General features: G+C 42.1%; 1 protein-coding gene across 4 annotated transcripts in view; it reads left to right on the top strand.

Annotated features, from left to right (window-relative positions):
* Positions 1 to 25186, top strand: part of LOC123999529 (NT-3 growth factor receptor-like) — a 324982-nt gene that overhangs the window by 160277 nt on the left and 139519 nt on the right. For all 4 annotated transcript variants that reach the window (XM_046305435.1, XM_046305427.1, XM_046305418.1 and 1 more), the window contains exons 5-7: positions 14973 to 15127; positions 15508 to 15650; positions 17285 to 17426. In XM_046305435.1, coding sequence (XP_046161391.1) covers positions 14973 to 15127; positions 15508 to 15650; positions 17285 to 17426 — 440 coding nt within the window. The remainder of the gene's footprint in view (positions 1 to 14972; positions 15128 to 15507; positions 15651 to 17284; positions 17427 to 25186) is intronic.

The following is a 25186-nucleotide window of genomic DNA, read 5'->3' as shown; positions in this document are numbered from 1 at the left end:
GACAATAAAAGGTCCAAGCCAATTGGCAAAGGAGGTATTGTCACCCTAAAATTAGCTGGTATATGGGCCTAGCTCGAGGCTAGCTGGTGCTTGCTTCGGGACAGAGGCATTAGCTAACCATAGCCACTCGTTTGCAGCTAGCTAGCTGCGATGATCCAGTGTAATGATCCGGTGTAATGATCCAGAGTGGCAGGATTCCGGTGATATGGTAGAGAGAAGCAGTCTGATGTGCTCTGGGTTGATATCGCGCTGTGCAGACTGGCAGATGTTGTCCGAGCTAAGCCATGACTAACAAAGACTAGTAGCTATTTAGCTGGCTAACTGCTGATGGAAGTTCCAGTAATAAGGAATAAAAATAGCAGATCTGTACCACATTGGGTGAGGCGGGTTGCAGGAAATTATTTTTAGTTCGTAGATAGAAAGTGATATTAATATATATACGAAAAGGGCCGGCTATTTACAAGGGAAAAAACAAAGACAAATACACATGTCCTACATCTTGCAAAATTGTATGGATGTGTGTGAAACAGATGAACAAAAGACGTGGGATTTATTCTTATGCTAAAAATTGCCTTTTGAATTGTGTCTAACGTTATTAGCTAGTAGCCTAGTCGAGGATGCATGATTAAAAAGATTTATAGACATTTACACAAATACGCATGCCATTTTGTCACTCTACACTTGAGGCAGACCAAGAGGAACAAAAGTAAACCATGAATATGGTTTAAAATACTCCTCTGGGGGTCAAGTTGTCCTATTTTAAGAAATGGCATTGGTTGGTGAATATAAAGACCTTTGATAGGCTGATGCGGAAATCTGTGAAATCACTGTCAGCTGGTGAGGTTAGCATAGGGCTAACGTGTGCTAGGTTATCTGATGGAGCACTCACTGATTGAATCAACGATGTTTCCACATAATTTCAATGAAATTACATTGAACCAACATGGATTAGACGTTGAATTGACGTTTGTGCCCAGTGGACAGTTACAATGTAGCGTTCTGTCACATGCAACTATGTCTACAATTGTAATTTGCTGCTGTGCATTTTGAGACGGAGGTCCAGGTTAAACAAACTTTTTCTAATATTCGCAAGTATGGACCCATTGCGTTACAGCATGAAGCCTCCGGTCTAGCGCTGCTGAACCTTGTTGTTTCACTGACTGCTTCTGTGTGCATGGTTTCCTCTCTAACAGCTTGGACTAAACACAGCAACAGTAAGAGTGATACTGAAAGCACAACAGCAACAGCAGCTCCTTGTGTATCTTAACCACCAGGAGCCATACCACTGTGTGCTGCTGTTGTCAGCCTTTTTTGGTGCTCAACACAGGATGACTAGGGTGAAAAGGGAAAGTGTGTGTGTGCGTGCATAACCCGTGCATGTGCGTGCATACTTGCCAATGTGTGCATGTGTGTGTGTGTGTGTGTGTGTGTGTGTGTGTGTGTGTGTGTGTGTGTGTGTGTGTGTGTGTGTGTGTGTGTGTGTGTGTGTGTGTGTGTGTGTGTGTGTGTGTGTGTGTGTGTGTGTGTGTGTGTGTGTGTGTGTGTGTGTGTGTGTGTGTGTGTGTGTGTGTGTGTGTGTGCATCCCTGTTCCCTAGTCCTGTAAGTGTAATCACAGAGGGGCAAATTACCTGTGCGGATAAGGCAGCTCTGAGGAAACAGGCAGGCAGCCTCATCAGGAGCCCTGGTGCTGGCTTGGGTGCAGAGGAGACCAGAGGAGACCTGCCAATCTCACTGTCCTCCCCTTACCAAGCCGGGCCTAGCAAATGAGCTGCTTTCCTAAGCTGAGACACACACACACACACACATATTAACAGACACACACACACATATTAACAGGCAAACACACACATGCACATACACACACATATTAACAGGCACACACACATGCACACCGATATGGAGACTGCAGGTAATGTTTTATTAATGTACATATTTAACCTTTATTTTATCAGGAAGTCAAACTGAGTCTCTTTCGAAGACGAGCCTTGAATTACAGAAAATACAGAAAAGGCACCAGAACATCAAATTTAAGAACATTTTGAAGATTCCACAAATAAGGTGCAAGAAATCTAAAAGCTGATTTACCTAACTCATTAGAGACTAAAGGCAATTCCAGAGTTAGCCATCCCTGAGACCGGGTGTAATAAGGAGTAGCAGTGGCAATTTAGAGTCAGGGGAAGGATATAAGGTCCTAAACATTTTGGGATGACTTTCTTTATCTTATGAATAAAAAACAGTAGGCTTAGAGTAGAGTAGATAATGTTGAATATGGTATTATACAGTATATTGAATGTATTATTTCTAAGGCACAAGCAGGGTTGGTGTTCATCTTCATTGCTGGCCATGAGATCGATAGGGACATTTTTTGACATCAAATTTCTGCATACTCATTTTATCATGGATCCTTGTGGGTTGGATGAAAGCTTAATTATTATTATTATTATTTTCTTTTTTTAACCTGTATTTAACTATGTAAATAATTACAGAATATTGAGTGCTGGATCAAAGTTAAAAAAGAAAAGTAGAACTCCAAAGTCCAAAATGTTATTCCCTATTAGCTTTGCTCATTTCAGTCATGATTTTTGGAGTGCAGACAGATTTCTAATGGACCTTATTGGCAACCAAAACCATCCCCAGTTGGTCACACTTTAATAAGGAAAGAACTCATCCAAACGCAAGCCAAAAACACTGCAATCATTTCCCCAGCCTTTTTTCACCATCAAACCTTCAGATACACTTCTTAAATATACAGTACCAGTCAAACATTTGGACACACCTACTCATTCAAGGATTTTTCTTTATTTTTACTATTTTCTACATTGTAGAATAATAGTGAAGACAGCAAAGCTATGAAATAACACATATGGAATCATGTAGTAAGTAAAAAACTGTTAAACAAATCAAAATATATTTTATATTTGAGATTGTTAAAATTAGCCACCCTTTGCTCTGACAGCTTTGCACACTCTTGGCATTCTCTCAACCAGATTCATGAGGTAGTCACCCGGAATGCATTTCAATTAACAGGTGTGTATTGTTGAAAGGTAATTTGTGCAACTTCTTTCCTTCTTAATATGTTTGAGCCAATCAGTTGTGTTGTGACAAGGTACAGCAGGGGTGGTATACAGAAGACCAAGTCCATATTATGGCAAGAACAGCTGAAATAAGCAAAGACAAATGACAGTCCACATTACTTTAAGACATGAAGGTCAGTCAATCCAGAAAATGTCAAGAACATTTAAAGTTTCTTCAAGTGCAGTCACAACAAACATCAAGCGCTATGATGAAACTGGCTCTCATGAGGACCGCCACAGGAAAGGAAGACCCATAGTTACCCTTGCTGCAGAGGACATGTTCATTAGAGTTAACTGCACCTCAGATTGCAGCCCAAATAAATGCTTCAGCGTTCAAGTAACAGACACATTTCAACATCAACTATTCAGAGGAGACTGCGTAAATTGTATTTTTCATTTGATTTATTTAACCTTTATTTAACTAGGCATGTGAATCAGTCCTTAATGGTCGAATTGCTGCAAATAAACCACTACAAAAGGACACCAATAAGAAGAGACTTGCTTGGGCCAAGAAACATGAGCAATGGACATTTGACCAGTGGAAATATGTCATTTGCTCTGATGAGTTCAAATTGTAGATTTTTAGTTCTAACTGCCGTGTCTTGGTGAGGCGCAGAGTAGGGGAACGTATGATCTCAACGTGTGGTTCCCACCATAAAGCATGGAGGAGGTGTCATGGTGTGGGGGTGCTTTGCTTATTTATTTAGAATTCAAGGCACGCTTAACGAGCATGGTTACCACAGCATTCTGCAGCAATATGCCATCCCATCTGGTTTGCATTTAGTGGGACTATCATTTGTTTTTCAACAGGACAATGACCCAAAACACACATCCAGGCTGTGTAAGGGCTATTTGACCAATGAGAGTGATGGAGTGCTGCTTCAGATGACCTGGCCTCCACAATCACCTGACCTCAACCCAATTGAATTGAATTGGGATGAGTTAGACCGCAGAGTGAAGGAAAAGCAGTCAACAGGTGCTCAGTATATGTGGGAACTCCTTCATGACTGTTTGAAAAGCATTCCTCATTAAGTTATTTGAGAGAATGCCAAGAGTGTGCAAAGCTTTCATCAAAGCAAAGGGTGGCTAATTTGAAGAATTTCAAATCTAAAATATATATTGATTTGTTTAACACTTTTTTGGTTACTGCATGATTCCATGTGTTATTTAATAGTTTTGATGCCTTCACTATTATTCTACAATGTAGAAAATAGTAAAAATAAAGAAAAACGCTTGAATGAGTAGGTGTGTCCAAACTTTTGACTGGTACTGTATATATACTTAAAGACTGTATGTTTTATCCTATTGTGGAAGTAGTGTTTTATTTACAGTATTTCCAAATGACTTATTCTTTAGATGCTTTCGCATAACCTCTATAACCTGCAATAACAAATATTTTACCCGTCAGTATTATATTTATATCTCACATAATGCCTATTTGATAGATTCTTGCATGATGTTTTATTTGAATCATACATTTGCTAGTTATGGCCCTGTACTGTGCAATAAATAGTTTCCCATAGGAGATCCTCTCTACGTGGATGTTTGATGGCAACACTCTAACTCGGTCTTATATATTGCATTCATAAAAGACAAGATCAGTTTTATATCTCTTCTTCTGATGGCTTTCCATTGAGTGTCTATCTGTCTTGCTGCTGGGGGTTGAAGACAGGCCTGATGAGATGGATGGCTCACAGTGGCCTGGAACTCTTTTCTGGGGCTTTATAGCGCTTCAAGAAAATATAATATTACCTTCTTTTAGTCTCTGTCTTTTAGCCAAGGGAGCCGGGCTAAAGACACTGCTCACATAGTCCAACCACTTACAAGGCCTGTAAATGGTATCAGAGCAGGGGGATTGCTAAATGGCAAATCTGTTGTAGCTGCTCCAAGGATGATGATACGATAAAATATTATTTACAGCACAAGCACAAAGGCACATTCACTAGTGTCAACAAACATTTTCTATGTGGCCACAAAGCTGTTTTGCCAGGGGCTGGGAGGGTCATCGATCCCCTTTCTACTGCATGGGTTTAATAGAAAGACCTTTATGAACAGCCAGGACATGTCTGTGTTAGTCAGTGTGAAGAGATCATCTATTTTTAAAACAGTGGAACAGACACATTATTGGTATCATTAAGAATGGAAAGAAGTAGATGGTGCTCAACCAACGTGAGTCGCGGTGCAACCTAACATCATTGGAAAGGAAAAGGCACAACACTCGCTCACCGCAGAATGCTTTCTGACCGCTGTTTCCTTTCCAATGGTATTATGAAGAACCCGTCAGATCAGGCAAGATCAAAACAACACAATCATGTCAGTTTTCGTGGCTTCGTGACTTCGTGTCTCTTTAAAGAACATACATTTCTCACCAAATTAAGGGAAAGTCATCTTGGAACATGCTGGCATACTTTGCCCTACATTGACTACTGTGCAGGTGGTGTCCATTAGCCAAACTATGCCTATACATCCAAATGTTGGCACAGCCAATTAGAGAGAAACTCTGCTCCACTCCTTTATGTTGGGACTTCACTTCATTCTGGCTAAAACTGCGTACAACACAAGGTTAGAAAAAGGGAAACAGCATTAAGAATGGAAAGGGCAGTAGCACAATCCCCATTTATTTCATGTCCATTTTAATGTGCAGCTGCTGACTGGATGCCTGGATGGGACAACAAAGGCAAAATGTCCACTGTGATTAGTCGTGGGAGTAGAATCTCTAATGACCGGCCTCTTAATTAAAATCCTGAAATAATTAGGTGTGCATCGCTTCATGTCTGAATTGCCATGTATTCATCACTGGAGTCAATGGTGTCTCTGTGATGAGGTGTTACTTTATAACAGCCTAAACTGTGATAGCTAAATCCTGCAATTCCTTTCATAGGACTGTTCTGATTAGTTTGATCAGTCATGGAAATGGCTGCACGCAGGCTACTCATCCTTAATCTGTAAAAGGCAGACAACTCACAGAGTATTACAAAATACTTTTGTCATTATCTCTAGTGCAATAACTTCAAATTGTGCATTTCTGAACTATATATATATATTCTTGATGAAAACACATTCTTGCGTCTCTGGCTCTAACAACATGAAAGGAACACATTTTCAGCTGAGATGGAATAAGAAGAGCAGGGTGTTTTGTGTTAATGTGTTAGGTGCCAGTCATTCACCCATGTGCATGCCCCAAAGCTCAGAGCTGGCATGTCCATCTGCTGGCATGATTACACATGACCCATGCTTTCTCTTTGGGGTTACTACAATTAACCCAGACAAACCCCAACACCAAACACCAAGCCAGGACTAAAATGTAACTAACAACTCTCTAAAGCCTACACTGTAGCTTCGTCAGAAGAAAGGTTTGAAGTAAAAGAAGAAATAACAGGGTATTGTTTGGACACAACTGTGACATGAGGCTGATATTATTCATTCTACCAAGATCAAAGCGAATGCAGAGGCAAACATATGCCGCTCCGCACATAGCTGGAGATGTAGACCTGCATTCACTGAATAATACCAATTCTGCTGTAATATTGATTGTTAGCCTGAGGTGGTCGCTCAGCGGATAGAGATAATAAGCTGCTCAGCAAAGAGGACTGGAGGGAACAAGGTTAATGTACTGTATGTAGAAATGTTCATGCACTCATCATGATGTCGCTGTTATTGATTGGTGTTCCCTGCCATCCCTTCTGATTCTTTACTCATTTGTTATCATTTTGTCATCGTACGTTAGCATGTGTTTCAGGGATAAATGCATCTCTTGGTCATTGAAGATGAGACTCGTGCATTTTCTATACAGTACTTGTTAGCCAGGAATTGACTGGAGGGAATATCCATCTCTATGAAATCTGGATTTTAGATGGAAAACCGAGCTTGCAGTAAGCTTGGGAGTAACCAAGTGTGGACCGACAACATGGCGTGGCAGGCTGTGTGTCTGCTCTGTGTTAGGCATTCAGAACACCCTTACAGCTCTCTGTCACAGTGGAGACATTGACACCAAGGCTTGGTCAAGGAGCTCAATATAACCAGTGCTGCCTACCAGTGTCTGCCTGCTTGGCCATTTGATACATATACCAGGGCATCAGCCCAGGCCACAACACTGTTTTACTCACCAACACATTGAGAAGTATATCTCACCTCGTCTCCCACACCTTCACCCCCCTTCCTTCCTTCCTTCCTTCCTTCCTTCCTTCCTTCCTTCCTTCCTTCCTTCCTTCCTTCCTTCCTTCCTTCCTTCCTTCCTTCCTTCCTTCCTTCCTTCCTTCCTTCCTTCCTTCCTTCCTTCCTTCCTTCCTTCCTTCCTTCCTTCCTTCCTTCCTTCCTTCCTTCCTTCCTTCCTTCCTTTCTCCTTCTACCACTTCTGTGACTGGTTGTGGTTGTTGAAACAGCTCTCATGCCTGACTGAGCATCACTTTCCCCCAGCAGTACTGCAGACCAGCATCCACGCATGTCATTTAGAATGGGGATCATTGACAACTCTTTCCACCCCCAGTTTGCTTTCAGAACCAGTGACAGATTGACAGCATGTTGTCACTGTATCAGAATCAACAAAACAATTCATATAAGGATGTATAACCAGAACATAGCGTGTCTTCAGACATCTTGTTCTTTGTTTGGCCCACATCATCCATATGGATCGAAAGAGATATGTATTTTACCATGCTTTGGAGTTGGCAATTTTGTCCACATTTGAAAATAATTATGTGCAATTTGAGCTTGACGCATAGGGAGATGTCTGTTCTGCCTTTGTTCATTGTCATAGATAGTTACATTTTTTGTACATCATTCATGTATAGTATTTTCTGAAGAAGTCTTTATTCTGGGCATTTTTTTGTTAAACTGCATAACTTCTCAAAAGTGAAGAAGATAACTGTAAATGTCCCAGTTGCTTATCTGATGGGCTGAGCATGAATTCTACGTGAAACTCAGTTTGATTAATAAATAGATTATGGGGACAGGTGGACTTAAATCTGTAATTACCATGTTATTATGCAATGGCCTCTCATATGGGGATCAGATTAACAGTGCAAGGGAAGCCAATTCAATCCCTGGCTCCAAGAATGTTTGAGATGTCACCGGAAAGGTAATGAGACCAATAAGAGAGAAGCCTGCTGTCTACCTCATGGTTCTGTAATCTAGGAGGAGGAAGGTAGGGGTTTACATCCCTGGCCCCTACTGTATTCATATTCACTGCCTTTAATTAGCCACTGCTCTTCATTTGGGCTTAATCCTCCCCCTTGGCTATGCCAGATCATTGATATATTCACTGCACCGTGTGGGGAGATCACCTAAATTCAATTTAGTTGTATGCATGTGGATAGAATAATCTCAGCCTTTCAAATAATTACCCCCCCCCCCCCAAACAAAAAAACCCCAACATAATTGGTTATGTTAGAGAAATGTTATTGGATTTCTCCAATATGGTCCACATCTGTAAACTGAGATTGATTTCTCCAATATGGTCCACATCTGTAAACTGAGATTGATTTCTCCAATATGGTCCACATCTGTAAACTGATATTGATTTCTCCAATATGGTCCACATCTGTAAACTGAGATTGATTTCTCCAATATGGTCCACATCTGTAAACTGAGATTAATTTCTCCAAATGGTCCACATCTGTAAACTGAGATTGTTTTCTCCAATATGGTCCACATTTGTAAACTAAGATTGATTTCTCCAATATGGTTCACATCTGTAAACTGAGATTGATTTCTCCAATATGGTCCACATCTGTAAACTGATATTGATTTCTCCAATATGGTCCACATCTGTAAACTGAGATTGATTTCTCCAAATGGTCCACATCTGTAAACTGAGATTGTTTTCTCCAATATGGTCCACATTTGTGTAACGGCGCTCGTCTGTTGAAAGAAGAGAGTCGGACCGAAATGCAGCGTGTTGGTTACTCATGACTTTAATGAACTGAATCGCGGTACATGAAATAACTGAAATACTAAATACAAAAACAACAGAACGGAACGTGAAACTTATTACAGCCTATCTGGTGACTACTACACAAAGACAGGAACAAACACCCACAAATTACAAAGTGAACTCAGGCTACCTAAATACGGTTCCCAATCCGAGACAACGAGAATCACCTGACTCCAATTGAGAACCGCCTCAGGCAGCCAAGCCTAACTAGACACACCCCTAATCATACACAATCCCAATGCTAATACAACCCCAATACGAACCCAACACATAAACCCATGTCACACCCTGGCCTGACCAAAATATATAACGAGAAACACAAAATAAAATGACCAAGGCGTGACAGAACCCCCTACCTAAGGTGCGGACTCCCGGACGCACCTCAAGAGCATAGGGAGGGTCCGGGTGGGCGTCTGTCCATGGTGGCGGTTCTGGCTCGGGACGTGGACCCCCTCCATTAATGTCCTATTTCCTCCCATTCGCGTCCTGGGATAATCCACCTTCTCCGCCGACCATGGCCTAATAGTCCTCACCCAGATCCCCACATAACTGAGGAGCAGCTCGTGACAGAGGGGCATCTCGGGACAGAGGGGCAGCTCGGGACAGAGGGGCAGCTCGGGACAAAGGGGCATCTCAGGACAGAGGGGCAGCTCAGCACAGAGGGGCATCACAGAACAGAGGGGCATCTCAGGACAGAGGCAGCCCGGGACTGAGGGGCAGCCCAGTACTGAGAGGAAGCCCAGTACTGAGAGGAAGCCCAGTACTGAGAGGAAGCCCAGTACTGAGAGGAAGCCCAGTACTGAAAGGAAGCCCAGTACTGAGTGGAAGCTCAGGCAGGTAGTAGGCTCCGGTAAATCCTGGCTGGCTGGCAGATCTGGAAGAGACTGGTTGTCGGGCAGATCTGGAAGAGACTGGTTGTCTGGCGCCGCTGGGCTGACTGGCGGCACTGGCGGCGCTGGGCAGACTGGGAGCACTGGCGGCGCTGGGCAGACTGGGAGCACTGGCGGCGCTGGGCAGACTGGGAGCACTGGCGGCGCTGGGCAGATGAGGTGCACTGGAGGCCTGGTGAGTGGTGCTGGAACTGGTGGTTCTGGATCGAGGAAACGCACAGGAAGCCTGGTGCGGGGAGCTGCTACCGGAGCACTGGTGTGTGGAGGTGGCACAGGATGGGCTAGACCGTGAAGGCGTACTGGAGATCTTGAGAGCAGTGTAGGCACATCTGTAAACTGAGATTGATTTCTCCAATATGGTCCACATTTGTAAACTGAAATTGATTTCTCCAATATGGTCCACATCTGTAAACTGAGATTGATTTCTCCAATATGGTCCACATCTATGAACTGATATTGATTACTCCAATATGGTCCACATTTGTAAACTGAGATTGATTTCTCCAATATGGTACACATCTGTAAACTGAGATTGATTTCTCCAATATGGTCCACATCTGTAAACGGAGATTGATTTCTCCAATATGGTCCACATCTGTAAACGGAGATTGATTTCTCCAATATGGTCCACATCTGTAAACTGAGATTAATTTCTCCAATATGGTCCACATCTGTAAGCTGATATTGATTTCTCCAATATGGTCCACATCTGTGAACTGATATTGATTTCTCCAACTGCATATATAGATTATTGCAGGTCAGTAAATATTTGATGTCATCGTCATTTGATTTTGCAATATTCCTTTGTTGCAGTGTTCAGCTCCTCCATGGTCTTTCTCTGTTGGTGTTTGATGAAAATCTAGCCAGGGAGACTGTATAAATCCTGTACTGGGATTTTACCAAATATGGCCTAACTCGTTATCAAATGTATACAGATAACATTAACATTTAGCCAGCTTGCCTAGAGAATACCGTACAGTGTATTTAATGGGCAATCTTTTATATCTACCATAGCTATTGCCACTTACTGAACACTCACATACTATAGGGACCTTGTTAAATTGGGCATCACCAACTTTACCTTTAACTGATGAAAAACCCTTGTGTCTCATTTATCCTGGTAAGTGTATGTGGCAGGCTGATCAATTCCCAGTCCACCTTGAAAATGGGAGCTATTTGTATTCAGGCCACACCTCCCTACGCATAATTCCATGTACAATACTGTACAAAAGAGGCAAAAAATTATTTATGTATGCATTTCTCTGTTGTCACATATTGTATCCAATGTCCCTCCGTACCTGTCGCATGCTAAGTTAGCCATTTTAAAGCAGATACTAATGTATAATACATAACCATGATTAAGTTATATGTGACTTGCCATTCTCAGCTCAGCATATAGGCTACTGGACTCCCATGTGTGTTCCTAGCTGCATGCCACCTTGACCTTTCCAAAGGTTAATTTGATGTTTTATTCAGGTTAGTAGAAGATATGCAAATGGATATTCTCACAGGCCATAATCAGTCAGTGCTGTGGCCAAACCCCCCTTGGGCTTTATCTTTATATCATGCTATCCTCAGTTTATTGTCTCTATGTTGTTAATTAAGTACATATTTTCAAAGGTATGTTGTGATGGTAATACAAAAAGGCCATCTACCAACCAGAGGAGACAACAGAAAAAGTCTCTGTGAGTGACTCTCCCCCCCCATCCAGACCTGCGTGTTACGTAGTGTATAGCGATGGCTGCGATGTTCATTTGGCATGCACACTCCACTTTTCACGCGCAAACTCTGACCCCATCTTGTAAGTCAGAAAGGTTATCTCTCTTTTGTCAACTGGTGAATCAATAAGTATACAAGCACACAGCTAGCTAAGATCATGTTAATGAAATGTCCTCCAGGTCCAGGTGTTTTATCTCTCTTTCCATATGTTGGATCTAGTGTGCTGCGCTGTACTACCCACTAGGCCCTCAGAGACCCAGGCAGGAGGAAGCAGGCAGCAGGCAGCAGGAAGCAGGGTGCACATCATGTGGAACTAAAGGGATTAGACATGCTAACTGCCACTTCATAGTCTTCTCTGGTCCATGGACAAATATAACAAATGTGATAATAATGTCAGGAAAGATGTCAAAAGTGTAAAGTAGTTTTACCATGTGGATGAAAGACAGAAAGAATACAATGGGCACGTTCACTATTTTATTCACATATGAGCATTGTGAGGACTATTCATTTGACCCATTCTCCTTATCTTAATGAATAAGAAATGTCTGGACAAATGTATCTTAAATAGAGGAAACGACATGATGTCGTATAAAGGCTTGTTTGAAGCAGTAGAGCTAACAGTGATACCCAGTCTGTGTCATCAGAACCACACACCTCATCACAGGAGCTGCCTGGGTGTGAAGATCTGGAAAGGGGGGTCGTGGGTGGGAGTGTGTAAGGCGTGTTGTTTAAGGGGATAATTATGATTAATAATTCAAATCATTATTAATGTTTTGAGCATCACAGGGTATGAACATCACACCCCTCCTGTTCTCCAACCCTCATTAATCCTTTGTTAAAATAATGTGAGTCTTACTGTACAGTATGTGCTCATGCTCAAGCACTGTGATATTCTATTTTCAATATTGAAATTCACGGTCACCCACCAAAGCACATGAATTTAAAAGTGTATTTGCTCTGGGTGGTTCTACAAAGAAGACCTTTAGCTCTTCCCTGCTATCATTTTCAAATTTGTCATCCGTGTCGTTCACATTAATGTGACAATATTGATTTAGCCAGGGCTGGTGCAGGGCCTGTGTTTGTTGAGGGAAGTTGCTAAGTCCAAATCATATCCACCCGCTTCCAGCCCCAGCCTACGGTTAGCCAAATCAAATCAAAAAATGTGTCACATACACATGGTTAGCAGATGTTAATGGGAGTGTAGCGAAATGCTTGTGCTTCTAGTTCCGACAATTCAGTAATTACCAAAGAGTAATCTAACCTAACAATTCCACAACTACTACCTTATACACACAAGTGTAAAGGGAAAAAGAATATGTACATAAAGATATATGAATGAGTGATGGTACAGAACGACATAGGCAAGATGCAGTATATGGTATAGAGTACAGTATATACATATGAGATGAGTAATGTAGGGTATATAAACATAAAGTGGCATAGTTTAAAGTGGCTAGTGACACATGTATTACATAAAGATGGCAAGATGCAGTAGATGATATAGAGTACAGTATATACATATACATATCAGATGAGTAATGTAGAGTATGTAAACATTATATTAAGTGGCATTGTTTAAAGTGGCTAGTGATACATTTTTACATCTATTTCCATCAATTTCCATTATTAAAGTGGCTGGAGTTGAGTCAGTATGTTGGCAGCAGCCACTCAATGTTAGTGGTGGCTGTTTAACAGTCTAATGGCCTTGAGATAGAACCTGTTTTTCAGTCTCTCGGTCCCTGCTTCGATGCACCTGTACTGACCCCGCCTTCTGGATGATAGCGGGGTGAACAGGCAGTGGCTCGGCTGGTTGTTGTCCTTGATGATCTTTATGGCCTTCCTGTGACATCGAGTGGTGTAGGTGTCCTGGAGGGCAGGTAGTTTGCCCCCGGTGATGCGTTGTGCAGACCTCACTACCCTCTGGAGAGCCTTACGGTTGTGGGCGGAGCAGTTGCCATACCAGGCGGTGATACAGCCCGACAGGATGCTCTCGATTGTGCATCTGTAGAAGTTTGTGAGTGCTTTTGGTGACAAGCCAAATTTCTTCAGCCTCCTGAGGTTGAAGTCGCACTGCTGCGCCTTCTTCACAAAGCTGTCTGTGTGGGTGGACCAATTCAGTTTGTCCGTGATGTGTATGCCGAGGAACTTACCCTCTCCACTACTGTCCCGTCGATTTGGATAGGGGGGTATTCCCTCTGCTGTTTCCCGAAGTCCACAATCATCTCCTTTGTTTTGTTGACATTGAGTGTGAGGTTATTTTCCTGACACCACACTCCGAGGGCCCTCACCTCCTCCCTGTAGGCCGTCTCGTCGTTGTTGGTAATCAAGCCTACCACTGTAGTGTTGTCCGCAAACTTGATGATTGAGTTGGAGGCGTGCATGGCCACACAGTCGTGGGTGAAAAGGGAGTACAGGAGAGGGCTCAGAACGCACCCTTGTGGGGCCCCAGTGTTGAGGATCAGCGGGGTGGAGATGTTGTTACCTACCCTCACCACCTGGGGGCGGCCCGTCAGGAAATCCAGTACCCAGTTGCACAGGGCGGGATCAAGACCCAGGGTCTCGAGCTTGATGACGAGTTTGGAGGGTACTATGGTGTTAAATGCTGAGCTGTAGTCGATGAACACTATTCTCACATAGGTATTCCTCTTGTCCAGATGGGTTAGGGCAGTGTGCAGTGTGGTTGATATTGCGTCGTCTGTGGACCTATTGGGGCGGAAAGCAAATTGGAGTGGGTCTATGGTGTCAGGTAGGGTGGAGGTGATATGGTCCTTGACTAGTCTCTCAAAGCACTTCATGGTGATGGAAGTGAGTGCTACGGGGCGGTAGACGTTTAGCTCAGTTACCTTAGCTTTCTTGGGAACAGGAACAATGGTGGCCTTCTTGAAGCATGTGGGAACAGCAGACTGGGATAAGGGTTGATTGAATATGTCCGTAAACACACCAGCCAGCTGGTCTGCGCATGCTCTGAGGACGCGGCTGGGGATGCCGTCTGGGCCTGCAGCCTATTGTACTCAAAGCAAGTAAAAAAGTTATTTAGTCTGTCTGGGAGCAAGACATCCTGGCCTGGAGATGAGATGGAGGGTCTCCAGTTCCTTCCCAGGCACGGTGTGATGACTGTTTGGGGCTGGTCTGGAGGATAAGACTGTCCTACACCTACTTCTGCCTGTCCTGACGGTAAATGACCACAGATGCATAGTGTTGTTTCTCAACATACATTTTTTATTCTCTCTCTCTCTCTCTCTCTCTCTCTCTCTCTCTCTCTCTCTCTCTCTCTCTCTCTCTCTCTCTCTCTCTCTCTCTCTCTCTCTCTCTCTCTCTCTCTCTCTCTCTCCCCCTCCCTCCCTCCCTCTCCACAGGAGGCTGGAAGAAGTGGTGTTTGAGTGTGGCTGTGATATCCGCTGGATTCAGCTGTGGCAGCAGCGAGGGGAGGCTGGCCTGAACACCCAGCAACTCTTCTGCAACAACGGAGCCTTCAAGATCCCTCTGCAGGCTATGAATATCTCACTCTGTGGTACGAACCACTGGCGCCACGTTCCCTGCTTCACACTCCTCAATCATCCCATGGTAGAATAATAGGGAGCACTTTACTTGGAATGGCTGTCATAGAGCCGAGACTATTCACATCGAATTCTTAAGAGTGACCTAAACGCCTGTCATAACTCATCTCATGACAGCCGGTCAAAAAGAGTCATGACAACTCACTGTTCTGAAACTCTGCTTGTTCCTTCCTTTCCCTTTCCCAAATAGAATGCACAATAGCTCAAAGTGTCTCAGTGAGAATTTCAAGTGTGCTGTGTCTAGGTTCTATTGTATTCCCTCTCTGTCTCTCTCTCTGTCTCTCTCTCTCTCTCTTTCCCTCCCTCTCTCCCCTTTTCTCTCTCTGTCTCTCAGACCTGCCGGACATCAGTGTGACACACTTTAACCTCACGGTTGTTGAGGGGGACAGAGTCACCATCACCTGTAATGGATCTGGATCCCCCCTACCTGAGGTGGACTGGACCGTCATTGACCTCCACTCCATCAACACTCACCAGGTGGGCTAGGGGACAAACCAGGGGACACACAATGCACTCTGTGATTCTATTGATCACTGGATTGTACACTATTTATACTAAAGTATGTGGACACGCCTTATCAGTGGATTTAGCTATTTCAGCCACACCCATTGCTGACAGGTGTCGAAAATCGAGCACACAGCAATGCAGTCTCCATTGTCAGCAGAATGGCCTTACTTACTTACTGGCCTTTACTGAAGAGCTCAGTGACTTTCAATGTGGCACCGTCATAGGAGGCCACCTTTCCAACAAGTCAGTTCGTCAAATTTACGCCCTGCTAGAGCTGCTGTCAACTGTAAGCGCTGTTGTTGTGAAGTGGAAACGTCTAAGAGTGACAACGGCTCAGCCGCGAAGTGGTAGGCCACACAAGCTCACAGAAAGGGACCGCTGAATGTTGAAGCGCGTAGCGCGTAAAAATGTCCTGCCCTCGGTTGCAACACTCACTACCGAGTTCCAAACTGCCTCTGTAAGCAACGTCAGCACAATAACTTTTTGGCGTGAGCTTTATGAAATGGATTTTCATGGCCGAGCAGATGCACAAAAGTCTAAGATCACCTGCAATGCCAAGCGTTGGCTGCAGTGGTGTGAAGCTCGCTGCCAAAGGACTCTGGAGCAGTGGAAACGCGTTATCTGTAGTGATGAATCACACTTCACCATTTGGCAGTCCGACGGACAAATTTGTTTTTTGGCGGATACCAGGACAATGTTACCTGACCCAATGCATAGTGCCAAATGTAAAGTTTGGTGGAGGAATAATGGTCTGGAGCTGTTTTTCATGGTTCTGGCTCCCAGTGAATGGAAATCTTAATGCTACAGCATACAATGACATTCTAGACGAGTATGTGCTTCCAACTTTGTGGCAACAGTTTTGGGAAGGCCCTTTCCTGTTTCAGCATGACAATGCCCAAAGTGTGGTCCATACATGACAGTGCACAAAGCGAGGTCCATACAGAAATGATTTGTTGAAACTAGTGTGGAAGAACTTGACTGGCCTGCACAAAGCCCTGGCATCAACCTCATTGAACACCTTTGGGATAAATTGGAACGGAGACTGCAAGCCAGGCTTAATCTCCCAGCATCAGTGCATGACCTCACTAATGCTCTTATGGCTGAATGGAAGCAAGTCCCAGTAGTAATGTTCCAACATCTAGTGGAAAGCCTTCCCAGAAGAGTGGAGGCTGTTATAATAGCAAAGGGGGGACCAAGCCATATTAATACCAATGATTTTGGAATGAGATGTTCGACAAGCAGGTCTCCACATACTTTTGGTCATGTAATGTACCATTGTGATTTGTGTATATCTAGCTGCAGAAACTACCTGGCTTGTGACCTTGGAGTTTGTGTTAGCTACAGTACAACTTCAGGGTCAGTGCCATTTAGATTGTAGTTATTTATGAAATTCAGTTGTTGTGCAATAGAGAATGTCCATGTCCAATTGTGTGTTTCTAATTTCACAGCTTTCTGAAACCCTGGAAATGTTTAACATGCAGAATATTACATCTAAAATCCTTAATGGAGTTTGTCTGCCGCTATGCTATGAGGTTGTCAAGCACCTTTATATTTATCCTACTGTATCACTCAATCCTCTCTCTTTCTCTCCTGCTCTGTTCCAGTCCACTGTGTACTGGCCCAATGTCCACTCCATCAATCTGACCCTGTTCAACGTGAGTCGTGATGACAACTTCTACATGCTGACCTGTATAGCAGAGAACAAAGTGGGGATGGCCAACACCTCAATTCAGCTCACTGTCCATTGTACGTTGTGATAACCAATTCCACTTCAAAGTTTGTATTTATCAAATTGCACATCGCAAACACTGTGTTTGCTGTTTGATGGAGCCAATATTCAGCTCACTCTCCAATGCATGTACAGAATGCAAATATTCAGATCACAGTCAGCCCATGAATGCTGCAGATGTTGTCAAGCACCTTGTTACACCACTATTTAGCTTTTATATGCAGACAACGTTTAATTACATTTTATTCCTCAAATTGTGCTATGAATTCTTTATGTGCATCTAAGTTACATGTACAGTGGATTTGGAAAGTATTCAGACCCCTTGAATTTTTCCACATTTTGTTACGTTACAGCCTTATTCTAAGATTGATAAAGATTTTTTTAAAATAAAAAATGTTTTAATCAATTTACACACAATACCCCATAATGACAAAGCAAAACCAGGTTTTTAGAATTTTTTTGCAAATGTATTAAAAAACAACAACAGATATCACATTTACATAAGTATTCAAACCCTTTTACTCAGTACATTGTTGAAGCACCTTTTTGAAGCACCGATTACAGCCTTGAGTCTTCTTGGGTATGACACTACAAGCTTGGCACACCTGTATTTGGGGAGTTTCTCCCATTCTTCTCTGCAGATCCTCTCAAGCTCTGTCAGGTTGGATGGGGAGTGTCTATGCACAGCGATTTTCAGGTCTCTCCAGAGATGTTCGATCAGGTTCAAGTCTGGGCTCTGGCTGGGCCACTCAAGGACATTAAGAGGCTTGTCCCAGAGTCACTCCTGCATTGTCTTGGCTATGTGCTTAAGGTCATTGTCCTGTTGGAAGGTGAACCTTTGCCCCAGTCTGTGGTCCAGAGTGCTCAGGAGCAGGTTTTCAGGATCTCTCTTCAGGATCTCTCTGTACTTGGCTCCGTTCATCTTCCCCTCAATCCTGACTAGTCTCCCAGTCCCTGTCGCTGAAACACATCCCCACAGCATGATGCTGCCACAACCATGCTTCACCGTAGGGATGGTGCCAGGTTTCTTCCAGATGTGACGCTTAGCATTCAGGCCAAGAGTTCAATTTTGGTTTCATCAGACCAGAGAATCTTATTTCTCATGGCCTGAGGGTCCTTTGGGTGCTTTTTGGCAAACTCCAAGTGGGCTGTCATGTGCCTTTTACTGAGGAGTCACTTCTGTCTGGCCAATCTACCATAAAGGCCTGATTGGTGGAGTGCTGCAGAGATGGTTGTACTTCTGGAAGGTTCTCCCAACTCCACAGACGAACTCTGGAGCTCTGTCTGTGTGACCATCGGGTTCTAGGTCACCTCCCTGACCAAGGCCCTTCTCCGCAGATTGCTCAGTTTGGTCGGGCAGCCAGCTCTAGGAAGTGTATTGGTGGTTCCAAACTTCTTCCATTTAAGATTGATGGAGGCCACTGTGTTCTTGGGAACCTTCAATGCTGCAGACATTTTTTGGTACACTTCTCCAGATATGTGCCTCGACACAATCCCGTCTCGGAGCTCTAAGGACAATTTCTTCGACCTCATGACTTGGTTTTTGCTCTGACATACACTGTCAACTGTGGGACCTTATATAGACAGGTAGGGTAGGTGCCTTTCCAAATCATGTCCAATCAATTGAATTTACCACAGGTGGACTCCAATTAAGTTGTAGAAACATCTCAAGGATTATCAATGGAAACAGGATGCACCTGAGCTCAATTTCAAGTCTCATAGCAAAGGGTCTGAATACTTATGTAAATAATATATTTCTGTTTTTATTTTTAATACATTTGCAAACATTTCTAAAAATGAGTTTTTGCTTTGTCACATTCTCCTGTAAAGTAGACTAGTGGTATTTTACAGTATATGTGGACAATTATTACAAAGCTAGAATTCAAGCTAGAATCCTTAATTGAAACGATAAAAAAGCAGTAACCTCGCTTGTGTTTTGTTAAAAAGATGAGGTATGGTCCTGGAGAAGTGTAACCACTCTCAAATTTATTGGCAGAGCTATGGTTGCAAGGACTGACCATCTATGATATCAACATTATAGATTTAACCGTGTTTTGTGGCTATTCAGTGTGTGTTTTTTTTAACATGTGTATTGTTTACAAACATTGTTATAAAAAACATGTATTTTGGGTTCTGATGGGGTATGACAGTCGAACTAAGCTTATGAGGCATTTATAAGTTATAGTCTTCGAGAATCAATATATTCTATATATATTCTTAATTTATAAGTCCAAAAATGGATGTAGCAACTAAGGATTCCAGCTATAAGGAATAAGCAATCTCCCTTGCATTCTGATGTCTGACTACTGATCATAAACTCCATCTTATAGATAGTAACCCAGAGGTGTCAAACTAATTTTGCCTTGCGGTTAGCATTCGGTTTTCACCGAGGTATGGAGGGCCGCGCTTCAAATGTCTTATATTTCCTCACAGTCAAAATTTGCTAAGACTTGTCCACAATCCATAGTTTTTTAAATGTATGATGCTCCCTGACTGTCTAGCATTCATTTCAATGACTGTTAGCAAGCTGGACAGAGTGAATAGACTATACATACACACAAAGGTATGTGGACACCCCTTCAAATTTCTGGATTCGGCTATTTCAGCCACTCCCGTTGCTGTCAGGTGATAAATCGAGCACACAGCCATGCAATCTCCATAGACAAACATTGGGTGTAGAATCAAATCAAATAAAATGTATTTATATAGCCCTTCGTACATCAGCTGATATCTCAAAGTGCTGTACAGAAACCCAGCCTAAAACCCCAAACAGCAAACAATGCAGGTGTAAAAGCACCTGAATAGCTTTACTGAAGAGCTCAGTGACTTTCAAAGTGGCACCGACATAGGATGCCACCTATCCAACAAGTCAGTTTGTCAAATTTCTGCCCTGATGTTATTGTGAAGTGGAAATGTCCAGGAGAAACAACGGCTCAGCCACCAATTGATAGTTGACACTATCTCACAGAACGGGCTGCCGAGTGCTGAAGCTCGTAGCGCATTCATGTTGTTTGTCCTCAGTTGCAACACTCGCTACCGAGTTCCAAACTGCCACTGGAAGCAACGTCAGCACAAGAACTGTTCGTCAGGAGCTTCATGAAATGGGTTTCTATGGATGAGCAGCCGCTCACAAGCCTAAGATCACCATGCACAATGCCAAGGGTCGGCTGGAGTGGTGTAAAGCTCGTCGCTATTGGACTCTGGAGCAGTGGAAATGCTCTCTCTGGAGTGATGAATCACACTTCAACATCTGTTAGTCTGACGGACGAATCTGGGTTTGGAGGATATCAGGAAAACGCTAACTTCCCTTTATGCTTAGTGCCAACAGGTGGAGCTTGGTGTAACGGTCTGGGGCTAATTTTCATGGTTGGACCCCTTAGTTCCAGTGAAGGGAAATCTTAACGATACAGCATACAATGACATTCTAGATGATTCTGTGCTTCCAACTTTGTGGCAAAAGTTTGGGGATGGCCCATTCCTGTTTCAGCATGACAATGCCCCTGTGCACTAAGCAAGGTCCACACAGAAATAGTTTGGCGAGATCGATGTGGAAAAACTTGACTGGCCTGCACAGAGTCCTGGCCTCAACCTCATCAAACACCTCTGGGATGAATTGGAATGCAGACTGCGAGCCAGGCTTTATCTCCAAACATCAGTGCCCAACCTCACTAATTCTCTTGTGGCTGAATGGCTGAATTTCTTCTCAATTATATTCTTTATTATACTTTTTTACTCATACGACCCATGGGCCAGATTGAATAGGCCATATCTTTGACACCCCTGTTGTATCCTTTGTTAACTACTCCTATTCATTCTATCAGTACTCCTATCCATTCAATGCTATCCATTCTAACCTATCCATTCTATCAGTACTCCTATCCTTTATTTGTTCACCATTCCATTACTACTCCTATCCATTATATCAGTAATCCTATTCATTCTATTTTCACCATTCTATTACTACTCCTATCCATTATATCAGTAATCCTATTCATTCTATTTTCACCATTCTATTACTGCTCCTATCCATTATATCAGTAATACTATTCATTATATTTTCACCATTATAATACTATTCCTCTCCATTATATCAGTAATACTATTCATTATATTTTCACCATTATAATACTACTCCTCTCCGTTATATCATTACTCCTATCCATTCTATCCTCTCCATTCTGTCAGTACTCTTATCCATTCTATCTTCTCCATTCTGTCAGTACTCCTATCCATGTTATCCTCTCCATTCTATCAGTACTCCTATCTATTCTATCCTCTCCATTCTATCATTACTCCTATCCATGTTATCCTCTCCATTCTATCAGTACTCCTATCCATGTTATCCTCTCCATTCTATCATTACTCCTATCCATTCTATCCTCTACATTCTATCAGTACTCCTATCCATTCTATCCTCTCCATTGTATCAGTACTCCTATCCATGCTATCCTCTCCATTCTATCAGTACTCCTATCCATTCTATCCTCTCCATTCTATCAGTACTCCTATCCATGCTATCCTCTCCATTCTATCAGTACTCATATCCATTATATCCTCTCCATTCTATCAGTACTCCTATCCATTCAATGTTATCCATTATATCAGTACTCCTATCCATTCAATGTTATCCATTCTATCCTCTCCATTCTATCAGTACTCATATCCATGCTATCCTCTCCATTCTATCAGTACTCCTATCCATGCTATCCTCTCCATTCTATCAGTACTCATATCCATTATATCCTCTCCATTCTATCAGTACTCCTATCCATTCAATGTTATCCATTATATCAGTACTCCTATCCATTCAATGTTATCCATTCTATCCTCTCCATTCTATCAGTACTCATATCCATGCTATCCTCTCCATTCTATCAGTACTCATATTCATTCTATCCTCTCCATTCTATCAGTACTCCTATCCATTCTATCCTCTCCATTCTATCAGTACTCCTATCCATTCAATGTTATCCATTCTATCCTCTCCATTCTATCAGTACTCATATCCATGCTATCCTCTCCATTCTATCAGTACTCATATTCATTCTATCCTATCCATTCTATCAGTAACCCTATCCATTCAATGTTATCCATTATATCCTCTCCATTCTATCAGTACTCCTATCCATTCAATGTTATCCATTCTATCCTCTCCATTCTATCAGTACTCCTGTCCATTCTATCCTCTCCATTCTGTCAGTAATCCTATCCATTCTATCCTCTCCATTCTATCTGTACTCCTATCCATTCAATGTTATCCATTATATCCTCTCCAGTCTGTCAGTAATCCTATCCATTCTATCCTCTCCATTCTATCTGTACTCCTATCCATTCAATGTTATCCATTATATCCTCTCCATTATGTCAGTAATCCTATCCATTCAATGTTATCCATTCTATCCTCTCCATTCTGTCAGTAATCCTATCCATTCAATGTTATCCATTATATCCTCTCCATTCTGTCAGTAATCCTATCCATTCTATCCTCTCCATTCTATCTGTACTCCTATCCATTCAATGTTATCCATTATATCCTCTCCATTATGTCAGTAATCCTATCCATTCAATGTTATCCATTCTATCCTCTCCATTCTGTCAGTAATCCTATCCATTCAGTCTTATCCATTCTATCCTCTCCATTCTATCAGTACTCATATCCATGCTATCCTCTCCATTCTGTCAGTAATCCTATCCATTCAGTCTTATCCATTCTATCCTCTCCATTCTATCAGTACTCATATCCATGCTATCCTCTCCATTCTGTCAGTAATCCTATCCATTCAGTCTTATCCATTCTGTCAGTACTCCTATCCATTATATGTTTGCCATTATATTACTACTCCTATCCATTATATCAGTACTCCTATCCATTATATCAGTACTCCTATCCATTATATGTTTGCCATTATATTACTACTCCTATCCATTATATCAGTACTCCTATCCATTATATCAGTACTCCTATCCATTATATCAGTACTCCTATCCATTATATGTTTGCCATTATATTACTACTCCTATCCATTATATCAGTACTCCTATCCATTATATCAGTACTCCTATCCATTATATCAGTACTCCTATCCATTATATGTTTGCCATTATATTACTACTCCTATCCATTATATCAGTACTCCTATCCATTATATCAGTACTCCTATCCATTATATGTTTGCCATTATATTACTACTCCTATCCATTATATCAGTACTCCTATCCATTATATCAGTACTCCTATCCATTATATCAGTACTCCTATCCATTATATGTTTGCCATTATATTACTACTCCTATCCATTATATCAGTACTCCTATCCATTATATCAGTACTCCTATCCATTATATGTTTGCCATTATATTACTACTCCTATCCATTATATCAGTACTCCTATCCATTATATCAGTACTCCTATCCATTATATCAGTACTCCTATCCATTATATGTTTGCCATTATATTACTACTCCTATCCATTATATCAGTACTCCTATCCATTATATCAGTACTCCTATCCATTATATCAGTACTCCTATCCATTATATGTTTGCCATTATATTACTACTCCTATCCATTATATCAGTACTCCTATCCATTATATCAGTACTCCTATCCATTTTATCCTCTCCATTCTATCAATACAGGGTGGCAGGGTAGCCTAGTGGTTAGAGTGTTGGACTAGTTACCGGAAAGTTGCAAGTTCAAATCCCTGAGCTGACAAGGTACAAATCGTACCTGTCGTTCTGCCCCTGAACAGGCAGTCAACCCACTGTTCCTAGGCCGCCATTGAAAATAAGATTTTGTTCTTAACTGACTTGCTTAGTTAAATAAAGCTAAAATAAAAATATGCATGTCCATTCTATCCTCTCTATTCTATAACTAGGCCTGCTTTTATCCAATCTAGCAGTTCCATTCTATCAGTACTCCTATCCATTTTATCCTCTCCATTCTATCAATACGCATGTCCATTCTATCCTCTCCGTTCTATAACTAGGCCTACTTTATCCAATCTAGCAGTTCCATTCTATCAGTACTCCTATCCATTTTATCCTCTCCATTCTATCAATACGCATGTCCATTCTATCCTCTCCGTTCTATAACTAGGCCTACTTTATCCAATCTAGCAGTTCCATTCTATCAGTACTCCTATCCATTTTATCCTCTCCATTCTATAACTAGGCCTACTTTTATCCAATCTAGCAGTTCCATTCTATCAGTACTCCTATCCATTTTATCCTCTCTGTTCTATAACTAGGCCTACTTTTATCCAATCTAGTGGTTCCATTCTATCAGTACTCCTATCCATTTTATCCTCTCCATTCTATAACTAGGCCTACTTTTATCCAATCTAGTGGTTCCATTCTATCAGTACTCCTATCCATTTTATCCTCTCTATTCTATCAATATGCATGTCCATTCTATCCTCTCCGTTCTATAACTAGGCCTACTTTTATCCAATCTAGTGGTTCCATTCTATCAGTACTCCTATCCATTTTATCCTCTCTATTCTATCAATACGCATGTCCATTCTATCCTCTCCGTTCTATAACTAGGCCTACTTTTATCCAATCTAGCGGTTCCATTCTATCAGTACTCCTATCCATTCTATCCTCTCCATTCTATAACTAGGCCTGCTTTTATCCAATCTAGCGGTTCCATTCTATCAGTACACCTATCCATTTTATCCTCTCTATTCTATCAATATGCATGTCCATTCTGTCCTCTCCATTCTATAACTAGGTCTGCTTTTATCCAATCTAGAGGTTCCATTCTATCAGTAC

This window comes from Oncorhynchus gorbuscha, linkage group LG02, assembly GCF_021184085.1.
Source record: "Oncorhynchus gorbuscha isolate QuinsamMale2020 ecotype Even-year linkage group LG02, OgorEven_v1.0, whole genome shotgun sequence".
Lineage (NCBI taxonomy): Eukaryota > Metazoa > Chordata > Actinopteri > Salmoniformes > Salmonidae > Oncorhynchus > Oncorhynchus gorbuscha.
This window is presented reverse-complemented; position numbering and strand designations above follow the sequence as displayed.